At 38.1% G+C, this 18565-nt stretch overlaps 1 protein-coding gene across 1 annotated transcript; it reads left to right on the forward strand.

The window, feature by feature from the left end:
• The first annotated feature begins 352 nt into the window (after positions 1-352).
• RAD51 (RAD51 recombinase) lies at positions 353-10695 on the forward strand. Its single transcript, XM_083350843.1, has 10 exons — positions 353-585; positions 911-1018; positions 2053-2190; positions 3256-3373; positions 4018-4109; positions 5304-5398; positions 5643-5756; positions 6803-6932; positions 7491-7612; positions 9953-10695. The coding sequence occupies exons 2-10, from the start codon at positions 932-934 to the stop codon at positions 10074-10076; spliced, it is 1020 nt and encodes a 339-aa protein (XP_083206969.1). The 5' UTR covers positions 353-585; positions 911-931; the 3' UTR covers positions 10077-10695.
• The last annotated feature ends 7870 nt before the right edge of the window (positions 10696-18565 follow it).

Genomic DNA, 18565 nt, shown 5'->3' on the forward strand with positions numbered 1-18565 from the left:
CCATCCAGATGCAAGAGGCATACATGAATAATCACAAAGGGAAACTTTCGGGTTGAAGTTGGCATTTTGAAAATTATGGCTCTCTACATAAACGATCTGCACACCGCGAATATAAGGAAAGAACCCCAATCAAAATAAACAAGATAGGGCGTGTGTGTTTTTTTAAAAAAAACACAACAACTTGGAAAGACTACTCTTCGGCGGATCAGACGCTTTCCTTCCACTCCGCCAAGCCCGCTAGAAACCGCGCATGCGTAAGAGGTACCTTTCTCTTCTTTTCATGTCCAGCCCGCGTTCCGCGGCGACGTCTCTGCGCCTGTGCGTCGGTCATGTGACCTGTGGCGGGTTAATCTGAATCGGGAGGCGGAGGAGGAAGCGAGCGAACGAGCGAGCGAGCGAGCAAGCGGGTCGGCCTCGAGGGCCGAAGGATCTCGGCGGTTCGATTGAGGGCTCCACGGAGGAATCGAGCTTGGTTCAACTTTCCACACGGAAGGCGGCTGTTGGAGGCCTCAGGCTGTCGGGAATCGACCGTCTCCCTTTGGGCCTCTCCCGCCGTGTCGGAAGAAGAGACTTGGGGACCCAAAGGTGTTCTTCGGGGATTTGTAAAGGAGCGGGGGGGGCTTAGTTCCGACCAGGAGTAAATCGAGGGCCGCTTATTTAATATCAGCCTCACGTTCCCTCCTGTTAAGTGTCAATTACGCAGTATTCCAAGAAATGCGTAACCTTTACAGTGTTTGTATTTGAGGGTTGTCTTTCAGGTAGGATTACTTTTCAGTGAAACGTATGAAAACACACAGGCTATTAATTACCGTATGACTTATAAAATTAAAGGCTAATTATAAAAAGCTGTACACCGTTGACGTAATTTTGTGCCTTTTGTTCAAACTTCAGTTGTTTTCTCTCTTGATAGGAATATCGAATACTTTGTACCATGGCTATGCAAATGCAGTGTGATGAGAGCATAGATATCTCAACGGAGGAGGAAAGCTTTGGGCCTCAGCCTATTTCCCGTTTAGAGGTATGTAACTAACCTATATTAATGTGAAACACTATTTGGAGTCATGTCTACAGTCCCATCTTATATTCTTTATTGATAATTTTCAAATGTTTCATACTGTTTCAGTGAAAGTTTCAATGAAAACATACTAGCTTTAAAAAAAATTAGGAAATAAAGCTCCTTGCCACACCAGTACTGATACTATAAAATATTTTACTTGACAAAAGTTAATCTGTTTCTTTTTTTTATGCAAGGTTTGAAAGAAGTTGAGAAAGGACTTAAGCGTCATCCAAATCTTTATATTTTCCAACTCTTAGTGTTATTGAAATAACTTGCATTTTTTAATAATGTATTTTTATTTTAATAAAGATTTTATACTTTTATAATGACTGTTTTTACATATTGCTTTTATTGATTATTGTAAATTACCCAGAGTTGCTCCTGCAAAATGGGAGGCCATATAAATGTGATGGATAAATAAATCTTAAATGTATTTCTTTTTGCTTGTCAACAAAAAGGAAGACAATGTTAGGTATTGATTCATTATGCAAAATATATTTTAAAAAAATATTAGCTGGTTTTATTTTCAAAAATTAGAATATATTTTTACTAAAAACTATACTTGCTAAAGAATTTAAAGCTTTATTTTTCTTTAAATTGATGGAAATAATTGAAATGGACGAAGCTGATTATTATTATTGTTGTTGTTGTTGTTATTGTTATTATTATTAATTAAATTTATATACCGCCCTTCTCCCGGAGGACTCAGGGTGGTGAACAGGGCATATAAATAGAAATACAAAAGTTAAAAAAGGATTAAATAATTGCCCAATAAAACAATCACAATGTAAAACCCATTAAAACCCTTATAAATATCAGCTGCTATTTGCAGAGTGCAGGAATAAATCTCAGAGTTCAGTGGAGCTCTCTCTTACATTAGAATATTATGTTGTTTGTTTTTGTTACCTATTTCATTTGGATCATTATATCTGATATGTATAGAACTCTTTGAATTCTACATTAAACTTGTTATATAACAGTATTTGTTTCTATAGCAATGTGGAATAAATGCAAATGATGTGAAGAAATTGGAAGAAGCTGGTTTTCATACCGTTGAAGCTGTGGCCTATGCACCAAAGAAGGAATTGCTCAATATTAAAGGCATCAGTGAAGCTAAAGCAGATAAAATCCTGGTAATCTTGCTCAGCTTAAACATGTTCAGGATGTATACAGATAGTCCTTGACTTAAAACAGTTCATTTAGTGACTGTTTGAAGTTACAACGGCACTGAAAAAAGTAATGTATGACCATTTTTCACACTTATGACCGTTGCAGCATCCCCATGGTCATGCAATTTACATTTGGATGCTTGATGACTAACTCGTATTTATGACAGTTGCAGCGTTCTGGGGTCATGTGATCACATTTTGCGACCTTCTGACAAACTCAAGGGGGAAGCCAGATTCACTTAATAACCAGGTTGCTAATTTAACAACCACAGTGATTCGCGTAACAAATGTGACAAGAAAAGTTGTAAAAATCTCACTTAAAAACTCACTTAACAAATTTTTCACTTAGCAACATAAATTCTGGGCTCAGTTGTGGTCGCAGGTCGAGGATTACCTGTATTTATGCAATACTGAGTATTATTTGTATTATGTTATTGACTGATTGGACTTATATGGCCCTATACTTCATATAATGATTCTTGGTGGCTTATAACAATCCATAGAACAGAAATGCCCTTCTCTCCAGGATGTTAGATCAAACAGCCTCCCAGCTCAACCCCATCCTAGCTTAATGATGGAGGGCCGGCTTTTCACAGACCTAGAACAGGGGTGCCCAACCCCCTATCCATGGACCAGTACCGGGCTGCGGAATGCCAGCAACGGCCACACAAACAAGGAAAGCCCCATCCACAGGATGCAGGCAGCACACAAAACCACGCCCCCTCCGGGCCATGGAAAAACCTCTCTCCATGTAACCGGTCCCTGATGTCCGAAAGGTTGATAACCTCTACTCTAGAAGACTAAAAGGGTAGGGATCCCTCAAATCTCACATGGGAGGCTATTGCAAAGGGCTGGGGTAGCCACCAAGAAAGAGCACCTACAGGGTCCCCATTAGGTGACATTTAAGAGACAGAACCTAGAGCATGCTCATCCTATCATATACTTTTTGAAATTGTAATTTTTTAAAAAAAGATTATAGCAAAATATGCAAGAGTTTTAACACAATCTTTTTATTTCACTGATTCACAGGCTGAAGCAGCAAAATTGGTTCCAATGGGATTCACCACAGCTACAGAATTTCATCAAAGGCGCTCAGAGATAATTCAAATTACCACTGGATCCAAGGAACTTGATAAGCTTCTTCAAGGTATAACATTTGATTTACAATTGGTCCAGAACTCATTATTATATGTTATAAATCAAAAGCGGATGGCATAAATATACACAGTGGTTTTGGACTGCTTCTCGCATTAATTATAAAGCGTATTTTGAGGTCTAATAAACCTTGAATTTCATATTTATATTATAGTGCTGTGCAAACTGAATACAGTGAAGTTTACTTCTGACAAAATAGTAAACCATTGCTAAAAAATTGTAGAGATTGTTTCCCAAGCTACTTAAAGTCCAGTCATACTTTAATTTCTCCTAAAAGAGTTGCTACAAAAATATTCTCATTCAACAATGGAATAATAACAGCGTCCTAGTAAGGCCATATGGAAATCTTTATCTAGTTGTTGAATAATATTAAATAATTTTCATAAGAAATCAAAATAAAGCTGTTGTGCAGTATGGCTTATTTAATAAATAATGTCCATCTAAATTCTGTTCATTACGTATCTTGTAATGAACATGTAAACATTTTTGAATTTCAGAAGTCAATTTGTTTAATATAGGATATATTTGCAGAAATAAGAAAGATATTCAGATGTTTAAATGTAGGATAGATAATGTAGGCATAGTTGTATGTCTACAGTTATTGTGATATGCCTGAAATTTGTACTTCTTGTCCAGGTGGAATAGAAACTGGGTCAATAACAGAGATGTTTGGAGAATTCCGCACAGGAAAAACTCAGCTATGTCACACTCTGGCTGTAACCTGTCAAGTAAGCAACTGTGACTCCTCTTTGTGTAATACTGTGCAGAAAAATCTTTAGAATTTATTTTATTCCGCATGTTTAAATTACATGATTCTCATGACTGGGAAGATTATGCAGTAAGATTAGAATTCTGTAGTCCTTTTGACTGTGGAGGCTAAATTAGGTCTTTGGTTGAAGACCCTGATTTGGAAGTCTTGGTTTCATTGAGGTGGAGAATGCTGCAGTTCTTCAAATACGCCAGTTAGGCAGGACATCTTTAGATTAAGCACAAGGACCTTCTAGAACAGCGGTGTCAAGCTCGCAATGTCACGTGATGTGTCGCAATGTATCAAGACTTTTTTGCCATTGCCGGCAATGGGGTGGGCACGGTTTTGCTGTGATGCATCCAGCCTGCAGGCCGGCAGTTTGACACTCCTGTTCTAGAAGCTGAAAGCTAAATGAGATACTTGATAACAGATCCAGGATTGGGAACTCGTAGGCTTGGTAGACGCTCTGAAAAAAAAATTATTTAAGTAAAACGGAAAATGGTTCTTAATTATTTCTACAACTATGATTTCTACTGGTATGCCCCCTTTCCACAACAGTGGGTTCATTTGCTATATCATCATTCAGCTGACGGCTCTTAGAATGAATTTAGTATTCCTCGATTATCTTTAATGTTTTATCTGGTGAAATTTGCCCCATACAGTGCATCAAGGAAATAAATATTTGTTCTGGTATATAAGCTATACATTATTGGATGGCTTACAGATATTTTAATAGTTTGATTGTTGCCATTTAAAGTTTATCTTAAATTAGTCTCTTCAGTTACCCCTTTCCTCATTTTCCTTTTAATAAACCTATTAATACATTCTTTCTTTTAAGAATTACAAATAAAATAATACACTTTGGTTTGTTTGGCTACCCGTTTGTATTTCTAGATGATAATAAGACAACTCCCCAACACCCAAATATAATGGATTGCATCCAATGTGTGTTCACTGATGGGGCAGATTACTTCTTTATCATATATGCATACTTCAGATTGGCCCTAGAAGATTGGGGGATCCTCAGCATCAAATTTAGAGAAGGGATGAGTAACTGGATTGGGAGAGGATCACCTTGCATAACAATGGAAAAACGATGTGTGGAATATTCATATCATAGAAAGAATTTCTGGTTAATTCACATGTAAACTGAATTGGTCTTTTTCCCCCCAAGCTTCCTATTGATCGAGGCGGTGGTGAAGGAAAGGCTATGTACATAGACACAGAAGGCACTTTCCGTCCGGAGCGTTTGCTAGCAGTGGCTGAGAGGTCCGTACTTCTATCTGGAAATTATTGGTATTGCATATAATTCCGAATACAGGAATTATAGAGCCATCTGTTGGCAGTATTTAAGTAATGTATTTGTTTCTACTCTGGTAAAATTTGATCTTTTTTTTTATAAATATGTTTTTGAAAATGTCATGTTTGCTTAGAAAGTAAATGTTTTCTCTGGCCTAAAGGGATTGCTAATTTTTTATTCAAATCTGAGATTGTCTTTGCTTTATTTCCCTAGATATGGTTTATCTGGTAGTGATGTACTTGATAATGTGGCTTATGCACGAGGATTTAATACAGACCATCAAACCCAGCTGCTTTATCAAGCATCTGCTATGATGACTGAATCAAGGTAAAAAAAAAAGTCAAGGAAACAGAGTTTTCTTCTTTAACAAATTAAAATGTTTATATGTAAAAGACATCCAATTTAGGATAAACATCATTTTACACAAATTGGAAAGATAATGACATCAGAGCCTTCTTCGGTTCTTTCCCTATGAAAGTTCTGCTCATAAAATTGCCTTTCAAAATAAGCTGTGGTTTGCCTGCTTCTAGGAATCTTAGCTAAAGGCAAAACACTATGTATTACAATAGTTCAGTAGAAGCTTTGTTAACAAGCTGCATTCCTTTGATAAATTTCATACACTCTTCCTCACCATACGTTGAATTGCATGAAAGCGCCTTTTATTATTGTTCCCCCATGTCATATTTCAAGGAAATATGGGTCCTTTATTTATAGCATTTTCTGATATTAATTCTAACATATGTGAGGATATTTTTAACCAATTATCACTGTGTTTTTATCAGTATCATCCTGACAGAGCCAGTTTGGTGTTGTGATTAAAGGCAGCAGCTTAGAAACTGGGAGACAGTTAATTCTACTCTCACTTAGGCGTAAGCCATCTAGGTGACCTCGGATCGGTCACTTTCTCTTAACCTTAGCAAGAATGAGGCAATGGTAAACCACCTCTGAAATCTTGCCAGGAAAACTGGAGGGACTAGTCCAGGTGGTACTCAAAAAACTCAAAAGACTCCCACACATTATCCTGGCAAGAGATGACGGACAGCCGTACAGAGGCTGCTTGTTGTTATTGGGGGCAAGCCTGTTTTACAGAACAACTTAGTTAGCGTGAAACTGAATGGATACCAAGAAGGAAATAAAAATTGTTCTCAGTGCTCAAATTATCAGCTGGTTTGGTTCTCATCCTGGTAAGTAAATATTGCTAACACGGCTCTGCCTTGCTCAGGAGGAGCAGTAAAGATGTATTCCTTCTTTGGCATTTGAGGTACTTCAGTTGAAGTATGCTAAAAATTGGCCAGACGATCCACAAAAGAAAGGAAGTTTGGAGAGCAAGAATTAAAATCGGTACACAAAAGTGTTCTGCTCTTTTCTTTTAGATATGCTTTGCTGATAGTGGATAGTGCCACAGCTCTTTACCGAACAGACTACTCTGGCCGAGGGGAATTATCGGCCAGGCAGATGCATTTAGCCAGATTCCTGCGCATGTTGCTTCGACTTGCAGATGAGGTAAATCATTAGTTCCTTTTGCAACGTTTTGCATAAAGACCCTTGTAGCAATATGTAATCCCAAGCCACCTGGGGATTTTTCTTCATTTATTCATTCATTCATTCTCGTGTATATTTGTCAGGGAGATTTACACCAGTCGTCCTGACAACCTCATTGCTAGTTTGTTTGGTTTTGTGCCTGCATGCTTATCCACAGCACGCCATGGGTGGGTGAATTAACTTGCACCATCTAGCAGCATTCAGATTGATGACATCATCCGTGGCCTCTTCTGCTGATCTCGCCTCATGTCCAGGCAGGTCCAGTGCCCTCTCCTGTTCTTCTCACACAGCTAGCTTTTCCTACTAAAGTGGTACCTATTTATTTAGTCACAATAATGCTTTCAAACTGCTAGTTGGCTGGGCAGGAACTAGAGACACGTGACGGGAGCTCAACCCATCCAGTGGTACTACCAGGGCTTGATCTGCCAAAGTGGCATCTAATTTTTGGTTGGCATGCCTCTTTTTTTTCCAGTTTATAGCGAAGAAGCTGAAATTTATTGTATGTTTCTTTCATAATAGTTTGGTGTAGCAGTTGTGATCACAAACCAGGTGGTAGCACAAGTAGATGGAGCTGCAATGTTTGCTGCAGATCCTAAGAAACCTATTGGAGGGAATATTATTGCACATGCTTCAACAACCAGGTAGGATGGCAGATGCTAGTTTTAATTCATACAGTTTTCATGTTTTCATTTGATTAGAAATTTGGGGAACATTAGGACGAAGCTTCAATGTGGTGTCAGTTTTTTGCGGAAACTGAAGCCATATACTGTAGAAATTGGTGATTTGTAGTCTGTTCAACTCATCTCTGAATGCTTTTTATAAAAAAACACAAAAATACTTTAAATAGTTTAAAAAGCAGAATATAAAATATACTTCTCAAGCTATTAAATATCTCTTTAAAAGTCTGCTTATTTTATAAGGCCATACTGGTTAAAAAAAACTTCCAGGTGTGCGTTACATTTGTCTTATAAAAGAAATTCAGAAGTTTAATTAGGTGGTTGTGTTTGTGATATCAAGTTGGAGAGAGCTGGTATCTACAGTAACTAAGAGACAAAAATTACAGAGAGGTACATTTTGTTTTGCAAGAGATTTAAGATTAAAAAAATAAATTACAACAAACAGCAGATACACAAACAGAAGTAGTACAAAACCTATCATCTTTGTGCTTCCTGTAATTCATTTCCACCACAAGGTGGCCTCAGGTCCACTCTGTCTATAGACTTCATAGATTTCAGAGGATGTTCTAGAGATGATAGCCTCAAGAATTACAAGTATGAACAGTGGTCATAAAGTTCCAGTAGGACAGAAAGTGTTACAATTTGCTTACATGGTGGAATTGCAGAAGATCTAATTAAAAGTGGTCCTGATTATGAACACTGTATAATAATTATAAGCAATTGTTATGTGATGTCTTCAAAATGTTCATTAAATATTTGGAAATGAATGGGAAGTAATTATCTGCAATCTTTGGAGAATACAGTAATTAACTATATAGAAAAGTATTTTTAATATGAGAAGGTTTTTTTAAAGCGCCCTGCTTACTGTCTTTCAGCACCTCAAATAGTTGAGAAATTCAACAATAAAATGTTGAATTATAAATAAAACAAGAGAAGGAAATTAATTTATTCAGGCTTTTTAACAGATTGTGTATTGGGTACTGGAATTGAATTCACATTATGAAGACAGTAAAACATTTGCCCCTTTTTCAGGGTACAAAAGAGCTGAACCAGAGCTCTTTGGTCACAGAGCAAGATGAAATTAACAACCAAACACACACACACACACACACACACACACACACACACACACACACACATACACACATATATATATTTTCTGTTGATTGAAAGAAATCCGTTCATGAACTCCAAATAAATTTTCCTTTTTAGGCTGGATGGAATCCTGAATAGCAACTTTCCTTTTAGGGGCTGAGATTCACTATGAACTTTTTTGGCAGATTCCCACATGATTGATTAATGTTGAGAGAAGCCGATATCCATAGTCCCTCTAGTCAGCATAATTTAAAAGGAGTTACAATTTAAGATCATATCAAATGTTGTTTTTTCTTCTATGGAAACATTTTAGTCCAACCTTATCCAACCCTCAACATAAGTCATAGGAAAGTTTGCAAGTCAAAGTCAAAATGTTCTCCATCGTTTTCCCATTTGTGGAAACCTACACTAAGGCACAGTTTCTGTGAATGGTAAAAGAAACAAAGCCAAAGTTTATTGATCAAAAACAGGTGGAGTAATTACTGTGATTCTTTGGACCTGATTATATTCTATAATGGACTTCCAATTTGTACCTTCTAGAAGTATAAAGCTAAATTTGAATGTTCAGCTACCAACATAATGAAGAAAATTACCCTACAAATTTGTCATAATGATATATTGCAAAATAGTAGTTGAAAGCAAAAAAAGTATATTTAATATGAATGTGCATATTTGTAAGTTGAAATATAAGTTCTTATGTGGACGTTATTATGATTTAATAGAAGGCTACTTATTCAGTCGCTTTAGCCCTTTCAGATGTTCAAACACACATGAGTATTTTGGATAATACTGTGCTCTGCTGTTGTGCTGGGGGCAATCAGGTCAAATGCACGACTTTCTGTAGGGAACCAACTTTTATTTGACTGATGGCATGGGACAATACTTCACTGTAGCACTTTGTGCGGAGTAAGAGAAAGCAGCAAAATATTCAAGAGACTAGTGTTCAGCATTGGATTTGGTTATGTCACTGTGTATTAATAAAGTAGGATTTTTTTTCTGTTTGTCACAATAGCCTTTTCCTTTAACTCACCTACCTATTCTACCTGACCATTTTGTTTGAGTTTCCAATAATATGTAACAGATGAGAAAAACCTTAAAAACACCAATAATTAATTGAAAATTGCCCAGAATATTCTCTGGTTGATAGAATGGAATGTAAGTCGAATAAATACTTTTTATTTTAATAACTGTATTAATTTGTCTGCTTAGGCTTTACTTGAGAAAAGGTCGTGGTGAAACTAGGATATGTAAGATCTACGATTCACCTTGCCTCCCTGAAGCAGAAGCCATGTTTGCTATTAATGCTGACGGAATAGGAGATGCTAAAGACTGAAGAACTTGTCTCTCTGATTTATGGTGCAAGATTGGGCCAAAGAGGCATTTCGTTCCCTATTATCCTGTTCTTCATGAAACTCCTGCCATAGTACCTGAAGAAACAATCATAAATCGTTATGGTGGATAAGCTGTAGAAGACTCCTGGACTTTCTAAAACATACCTGATAACTTACTAAGATCTTGTTTTTTAGTGCAATATTTCTCAACAACTCTTGAGAAATAACGTTTGCAGAATTTATGCAGTTTATGGATATATCAAGTGTGAACAATTCAACACTTTCTGATTTTTATGACTGAAGCCAAAATAAAATGGAAGAAATTTGTTCAGTAAAGGAACTATCTAATAAAATTAAAGCAGCATTTGTTGAATTTTGGAAATTTTGTTTTTTTCAAGGACAAACTAGGAGTTGTATCTTTATACATATAAATATATATATATACTTGCACAGCTGTAAATTGAAATGTTGTATCAGCCAAGAAGAGCTAGCTATTATGCTGTTATAAGCAGACTAAACATTTTAAAGATATGTTCCATGTCTTCCATTTGTAAATATTTTCATAATTATAGCTGATTTAATTAAAGTTAATCATACTACGATTGCACTTTTGACGATTGCCACATTTGTGTTCTGATTCTTATTTATATTTTGAGACAAAACAATGAATGGGTAATGTGGGAAATCTCAGCTGGAAAAAAAAATCAAGATTTTTTTTATCTGCAGTATTATGCAAATAATGTAATTTCCATTTCAACTTTTTACTTAGTGATTTCCACAAATTAATGACTCCTTACAGGTGATAATAAGGTACAGAGAAAAACTTGAAAACACCTGGAAAAACTAGAGTAGCTCATTTATTCAATTTAGCTACCACCTGAAACAAACTGGGCCATTTTTATTTACAGTGGTACCTCGGTAGTCGTCATTAATTGATTCCTGGAGAAGTGATGAGTACTATGAGTGCCAAACAAACCATGTGACTAACACATGACTGTTTTGGCTGGAAAGGGTAGCGAGGGTAACTTCTAGCTTGTGCACCAAGTACTGAATAAACAATGAGTACTGGGACAAAATTTTCACATCAAAATGCAAGGAGTACCAAACTCAGCAACTTTCAGAGCTATCAAGTACGGAGTACAGTATTATCTGCACTTCTACAAATATGTAATAGAGGTGCATAAGGTCAAGAGATCTTTTTTTTAAAAAAAATACAGAAATCTCTTGTTGACTTGGGTACCTACTGAGCAAAGATTAAACTTTGCTCAGAAAGCCAGTTTTGTCTTGTGGCTACGGCACCAGGCTGGAAAGGCAACACTGTGACTTCCAGTCCCATTTTAGCCATGAAAGCCAACTGGGTAACCTTGGGCATTCACTTTCTCTCAGCCCAACCCACCTCAAATGGTTGTTGGGGGGGGGGGGAAATAGGATGAGGGCAATGTGGGATATGTCTGCCATCTTATTTGTAAAAATAATAAAGGCAGGATATAGACAAACATGTAAATATCAACTCAGCACTTAGAACATATCCTAAATTGACATTTAGATGTAGTTATCTGAATGCTGAATATCGCGTGTCAAAATGTAGTGAATATGCTCCAGACTGTAATCTAAAATAACTAATAACTAATGCTTAAGGACTGCAGAGGTTCTGAGGAAGTCTGACTAATAAGCCCTCCATGAACTGAGCATGAGTTTCTGTTTTTTTTCTTCCTTCAAACAATACAGTAGATTGAGAGATGGAGGGGAAACTGCATTCTTCTGCCTAAACTGACCCAAACAGCTTCAGTACACTGGTTTAGTTACTAGTCACGAACATCCCACTGCTGCTTTGTGGAGGTCAAACACATCTGCTGTACATATTCAAGAGAACTGGCAACATAGTGGGCTGTACAATTAGCATGTTGTACAGAAATTTAGCTGCTCTCTAATATATGTGATGTGAGGAAAACTGCTGTGCCAGAGGAACTGAGCCAGGCTCTCAGTTGAAGGAACAAATGGGTAGCCTATGTTGTTGAGAAATATCTCTTTCTTGGAAAGAAAATCCACATCTTGTAACAAATTTGTGGGAAGAGAATTGGCTGAAATCATCACCGTGTGTGGCCACAGAAGTGATTTTCAGAAGCATATGCAAAGCTTTTCCATATGTGAACTTAATTTGTGTAAAAATAGAGATTGGTACTTCATGCCAACAATCTGGGTTTTACCAACCAGTTTAATATTTGCTTACATATGACTATAATGTAATGGATATCCAGACATGCAGCTCATGTGTAACAGGTGTGGCATTTTCTATTGGACAATCTGAAAAATGCAACCTGCCGCCTTATGTTTTTATTTTCCCTTAGTGTTCTCTGCACAGAATTCTGTTGTGTAATATTTTAAGAATTTTTAGAGACGTAGATGATAGATCGTTAGATCGGTTTTAGATAGTTGAGAGAGAGAGAGGGAGACACTACATTTGAGCACCAGGTAACAATATACAAACAAATGGAAAAGCATTACAGAGCTTGGAGACAATCCCCGGCTTCTATTTGAAATAACAAAAGCTCTGCAATAGTTTTATGTTGCTTCTGAATAATAATAATAATAATAATAATAATAATAATAATAATAATAATAATAATAATAATAATAATAATAATAATAATAATAAAGTTGGAAGGGACCTTGGAGGTCATCTAGTCCAACCCCCTGCTCAGGCAGGAAACCTTATACCATTTCAGGCAAATGGCTGTCCAGTCTCTTCTTAAAAACCTCCAGTGTTGGAGCATTCACCACTTCTGGAGGCAGGTTGTTCCACTGGTTAATTGTTCTAACTGTCAGGAAGTTTCTCCTTAGTTCTAGGTTGCTTCTCTCCTTGACTAGTTTCCATCCATTGCTTCTTGTCCTGCTTTCAGGTGCTTTGGAGAATAGCTTGACTCCCTCTTCTTTGTGGCAGCCCCTGAGATATTGGAACACTGCTATCAGGTCACCCCTCACCCTTCTCTTCGTTAAACTAGACATACCCAATTCCAGCAACCGTTCCCTATTTGTTTTAGCCTCCAGCCCCCTAATAATCTTTGTTGCTCTTCTCTGTACCCTTTCTAGAGTCTCGACATCGTTTTTACATCGTGGTGACCAAAACTGGATGCAGTATTCCAGGTGTGGCCTTACCAAAGCATTGTAAAGTGGTATTAGTACTTCACTTGATCTTGATTCTATCCCTCTGTTAATGCAGCCTAGCACTGTGTTGGCTTTTTTGGCAGCTGCAGCACACTGCTGGCTCATATTGAAGTGATTGTCTACTAAGACTCCGAGATCCCTCTCACAGTTACTACTATTGAGCAAGGTACCACCTATACTATACCTATGCATTTGATTTTTCCTGCCTAAGTGTAGAACCTTACTTTTTTCACCATTGAATTTCATTTTGTTAGATAGTGCCCAGTGTTCGAGTCTGTCCAGATCCTTCTGTATCTTAAGCCTATCTTCTGGAGTATTGGCTATTCCTGCCAGCTTGGTGTCGTCTGCAAATTTGATGAGTTCCCCATCTATCCCCTCATCCAAATCATTAATGAAGATATTGAAGAGCACTGGGCCCAGAACAGAGCCCTGGGGCACCCCACTACACACTTCCTTCCATGTAGATGCGGTTCCATTGAGGACCACACGCTGAGTACAGCCTGTCAGCCAGCTACGAATCCATCTGTTGGTAATGCTATCTAACCCACATTTTTCTATCTTATCAAGTAGTAGGTTGTGATCTACTTTATCAAATGCCTTACTGAAGTCCAAGTAAATTATATCTACAGCATTCCTCTGGTCCACTAGTTTTGTCACTTGGTCAAAGAATGTAGTAAGATTTGTCTGGCATGATCTGTTTTTGACAAACCCATGTTGACTTTTAGTGATGACTTTGTTTGCATCAAGGTGTTCGCTGATTTGTTGTTTGATTATCTTTTCCAGAATCTTCCCAGGTATTGAGGTCAGGCTAATAGGTCTGTAGTTTCCTGGATCAATTTTTTTCCCTTTTTTCCCTATTCATATTTAATAGAATTCTATGGATTGTGCCACTCATTCTCAAGGCCATCGGTATAGTTTTATCATTAGTTTTGTAGCCCTTCTGTGGCAAAGTTGTTAAAACATTTAAATGAGTTTAGTGAGCTGGCCCTATTTTCATGAGCTGGTCCAAAATTTGAAACTGCAAAGGGAGTTTTGTAGGCATGGAGCGGTTTCCGTTTCTTTTTCCCTACAGAGATACTGTATTGACCAAACATACTATTATGGCTTAATGTGTGTATTTCCTTATACAAAAGAAATTTTCAAGTCCAGGTCAGTTCCTGATGACTTCACAAACACGTTCATGAAAAAGCTTAACGAACTTCCACACAAGTTTAGAAGGGCTGTGAACATCTTTTTCTTTTCTTTTTTTGCTTTCTTGGCAAACTTGTTACAGAGCAGTTATAAACTAGTCTTAAACTGAGAGATGCAGGGTTGTGTAATTATAATCTCAGTCACAGCTGAGAAGATACTGCGCTAACTCCTGCCAGTACTGGCACCGGTCACATTTTCTATATATTTATATACTGGATCTGTGTGCGTGTGTGGATCTAATAAGAAGGAATGTATAAACATAAACATGCATATATCCTTAAATTGCTTTCAGACGGTAGGATTTTATGCTGCTCAGCTCCTTGGTTTTGAGAGCTGGTGCTTCCGTATGACATGGGCAGCTGAGGCCAAGAACGGGCACCTGTAAGCCACCAGCAGTGGCACAGCCAAGCTCCAGGCACCTTTCTGCCTTTCTCAGAAGAGAGACATGCCTCTGCTTGGCCCTCCGGCTCTTCCTTCCCTTCCCTTCCAAATGGTCAGCAAAGAGTTAAGGGCCGCCTGTCCCAAGGTGAAAGCGGTTGGAAAGGAGAAGGCAGACAAGTCACGCAAGGGTTCTCACGGCATTGCTGCAGTAACCCTGCTATCCATCTTGTCACAATCCAGGCCCTCCTGCCAGCAATAATCTGCACCGACAGCGGATTAATCTTCCCTCACAAACACATCTTCCCTCACAAACACATACACACCGCAACTCCCAAGGGTGAAAAAGGAAAGCACCCGGAGTGGGCGTGTGGGGAAGAAACAGCTCTTTCCTCCTTTGGCTCAGAATGCTTCTGAAGTAGCAGTTAGCAATGATGCTTGGATTTTTTCATCCTGGTTTTTTTTAGATTATTTTCGTTTCTTCTTCCCTTGGCAAGTCCTTATTTTCTCTGGCAGGTTATCCAAATCTCTATGCTGACCCACAAATACATCGAGGGAATGTCATTAGAGGCATGGAAGGCCCTTTTGGACCAAGCTGGCATACCTTTTTGCTGGCGGGTCAAATCCCGAGTGCCGCGTAGCAGAGTGAGCGCCTGTTACTTGTCCCAGCTTCTGCCAACCTAGCAGTTCGAAAGCACGTAAAAATGCAAGTAGAAAAATAGGGACCACTACGGTGGGAAGGTAACAGCGTTTCGTGCGCCTTTGGCGTCTAGTCATGCCGGCCACATGACCACGGAGACGTCCTCGGACAAGCGCTGGCTCTTAGGCTTTGAAACGGAGATGAGCACCGGCGCCTAGAGTTGGAAACGACTAGCACGCATGTGCGGGGGAACCTTTACCTTTACCTTTACCAGCGGGTGTTCAACAATCCAGTGAAAAGCTTGTTCCCTATAGCTCTTTGGAATGATGGTAAAGAGGATGTTCCCTTTGAAGCAAAGTACCTACCTAAATTATTCTTTGAGTATGGATGTTTGATCCTTCTCGACAACCTGGACTACAAATTCCACCACTGAGAAGGGACTACGGTTTCATCTGGAAATGGTGGGAAACAGCAGCTGATTTTTGCAGTTGCATGTTCCCTGATGTCAAGGAATACTCCAGGGACACACAGTGTGCAAGCCCTGTTTTACAGAGACAAAGCTTGCTGTTTGCCAAGATAGGACTGGAAAAGTGTATCCAGAATAAATTTTCAAAAGACTTGATACCATTCTCTTCCTCTAGAATTTGCCAAAGGATGGTCTTTTGGTCAGATCAGATGGACATTTTATTTATTTTTTTCTATATGTTTGGGAGTTATTTATTGCTGTAGTTAAGTGAATACACTCCTATCCCATCTCTAAGAAAGGCAACTACTGCAATAGTTATAAGTAAGTTTAAAATTAATGGTCAAATCTTGATTTGAATTTCTATGTCGTTACAATATTTGAGAAATGTAGCCCTTCTTTTCCTTTGAATGTACTCCGCAATATTAGACTGCAAAAATATAGAGGAACTCAAGATGGCACCAAAGTGATAGAGAAAAAATATGTATCTCTCTGCTGCCATCTAGTGATAGTCCAGACTTGCAGTTCAGATACATTAGCCCTAGTTGTACATCTCTTGGTATTCATCAGTTGTACCTAATTTAGATTCTGGTTTTATTCATTTACATCAGAAAGCTCTCTTGTTTTATATCTTTTAATATCCAAAATGTAAAGAGAAAGACCAATATGATTTTTAAAAAGACAAAAGCATGAAAAGCTCTCTTTTTAAAATCTTGACCACATATTAGCTGGCCTTTTCTTTAGTCTTTCCATAGTTTCTTGCTATTCCTGGATGGCTGTTGTCCTTTGTCATTCAGTAGTAAGTGAACACAGAATCCTACAGGAATAAATGGAAACAACCATATGCAATGGCATCCTAGTTTTTTTAGTCACTTTTAGCTCCCCTGCCCTTTTCATTACAAAAAAGGGAGGAAATCTCACAATATGATTGGACTGATATAATATCCATCTCTGTGCTGGCACATGGAAAAAAGGGTTGCATCTAAAATTAATTCTTTACATAATTCTTATCTTAAATACAGAAGTTCCTTGCTAAGGGAAAGTAATTTGCGATTATCCTTGGAAACTGGCATTAGTTTGGTAAGATCCTGGCTCAGAAATGACCAGATCACTGGGTCTGCATGACACACTGAATCCTTACACCATCTGTTTCAAGGTATCACGCAAATGTACCTAATGTGTACACGTACTAATCCATTTTATAGCTCAAGTCACTTGAAAGGCATGATTTATAATAAAGAATTGAACAAAAACTCCTTATCGTTTCTTCCCAAACAATTCCTTGTTTCAAGGGTTGTTGGGTTGGGTTTGAGTTTGACATTTGTTTGGGGTTTTTTAAATAACAAATATCCTAACTTTGTATGCAGATATGTGATTGAAATAAATAAATTACAATTCTAACAATTTAAGTCTAAACACTGTTAGTGAAACATACAAGTATTAAATCAACTGGTCCATTAGCTTTGTGCAAACATAAATCAAGAAACATAAACATGCACAAAAAGTGTATAACAGTACCATCTACAGGTAATTGATACTAAGCATACATTTGATTATTACAATAGGTGGCAGCATCTAGCCAAAAGTGTGTGATCTCAAAAAAGCCAAGCCAGTTTGGATCTGGTTAGTATCTGGACAGGAGGACATTGAAAAATCCCAGGGTAATATTTAGCCTGGGAAATCAGAGAAATACAACATTTTAACATGCAACGGCAATCTACTTATATGTTGTCCCCATGATAACTAAATGGACATCCCCATGCACTCAACAAGAGTAGCTATAGATTTATCTCTAGCTTTATACATCTCTTAATTTATTCATCTTTGGTCATCTGTCCTTCAATGAAAATAGCCACTAGAGATGTTTGACATTGCCACATCTTTTAAAAAACTCTTCTTTGCTTTCTAGAGACAATTACCCTATCCCATCTTCACTGCAGATAAGTGCATCGCTGTGAGATTTAAAAACAGCCATTATAGGAATCTATGTGGTTGCTAGGAACTGAAAACCACCTGATGGCAAATAATCAACCACAGGAACCAGGACGTTGATATTATCAATTGAATAAGTATGTATCCCTTTCTTTTCCTTTTTTTTAGTGCGAGGCCAAGCAGCAGTATGAAGGATGGAGGGATATGCATCCGGGAGGAGGCAAATTTGAAAGAATGGAATCCAGTTATTTATGAGAGTAGCCTGGAATGTTTAGAAATGTCTGTTTTGTTAAAGCTGCAAGTGCAAAAATGATGGTGAGAGCACACTAAGATGATATGGGTGACAGCCCAGTGGTTCAGGAAATTGCTGGAAGGCAGAGAAATTTGCAATGTTGTAAAGCTAAAATCTGCAGAATGCAGGAAAAAGAATCCCCAGAGATGGTAGGTAAATAGAGGCACAGATTTGGGGAAGAGATAGGAAGTCCTTCCTAGACTTGCTGGCTCCAGATTAACATCAAACTAGCCCTGAAAGGCCATGCCAAGGGAGGGGGGACCAAACGGAGGGGAAAGAAACTACTGTTATGGTGGAAGCGGAAAGCTGGCTCTGAAGTACATATAAGGCCACAACTTTAGGTATGGAAGGCAGAAGAAGGAGATAAGAAAGGAGAAATCTCTGGATCCACCAGGCTGTGATGTGCCTCCCCCCACCCACCCCCTTTGCT

This window comes from Vipera ursinii (assembly GCF_947247035.1).
Source record: "Vipera ursinii genome assembly, chromosome: 1".
Lineage (NCBI taxonomy): Eukaryota > Metazoa > Chordata > Lepidosauria > Squamata > Viperidae > Vipera > Vipera ursinii.

What these genes read in the sequence shown, in the direction of transcription:
- RAD51 (XM_083350843.1), top strand. Translation starts at nt 932, where the DNA reads ATGGCTATGCAAATGCAGTGTGATGAGAGCATAGATATCTCAACGGAG. An exon ending in ACTTGATAAGCTTCTTCAAG is followed by an intron (nt 3,374 to 4,017) that starts GTATAACATTTG and finishes CTTCTTGTCCAG; the next exon opens with GTGGAATAGAAACTGGGTCA. An exon ending in TGCTTCGACTTGCAGATGAG is followed by an intron (nt 6,933 to 7,490) that starts GTAAATCATTAG and finishes CTTTCATAATAG; the next exon opens with TTTGGTGTAGCAGTTGTGAT.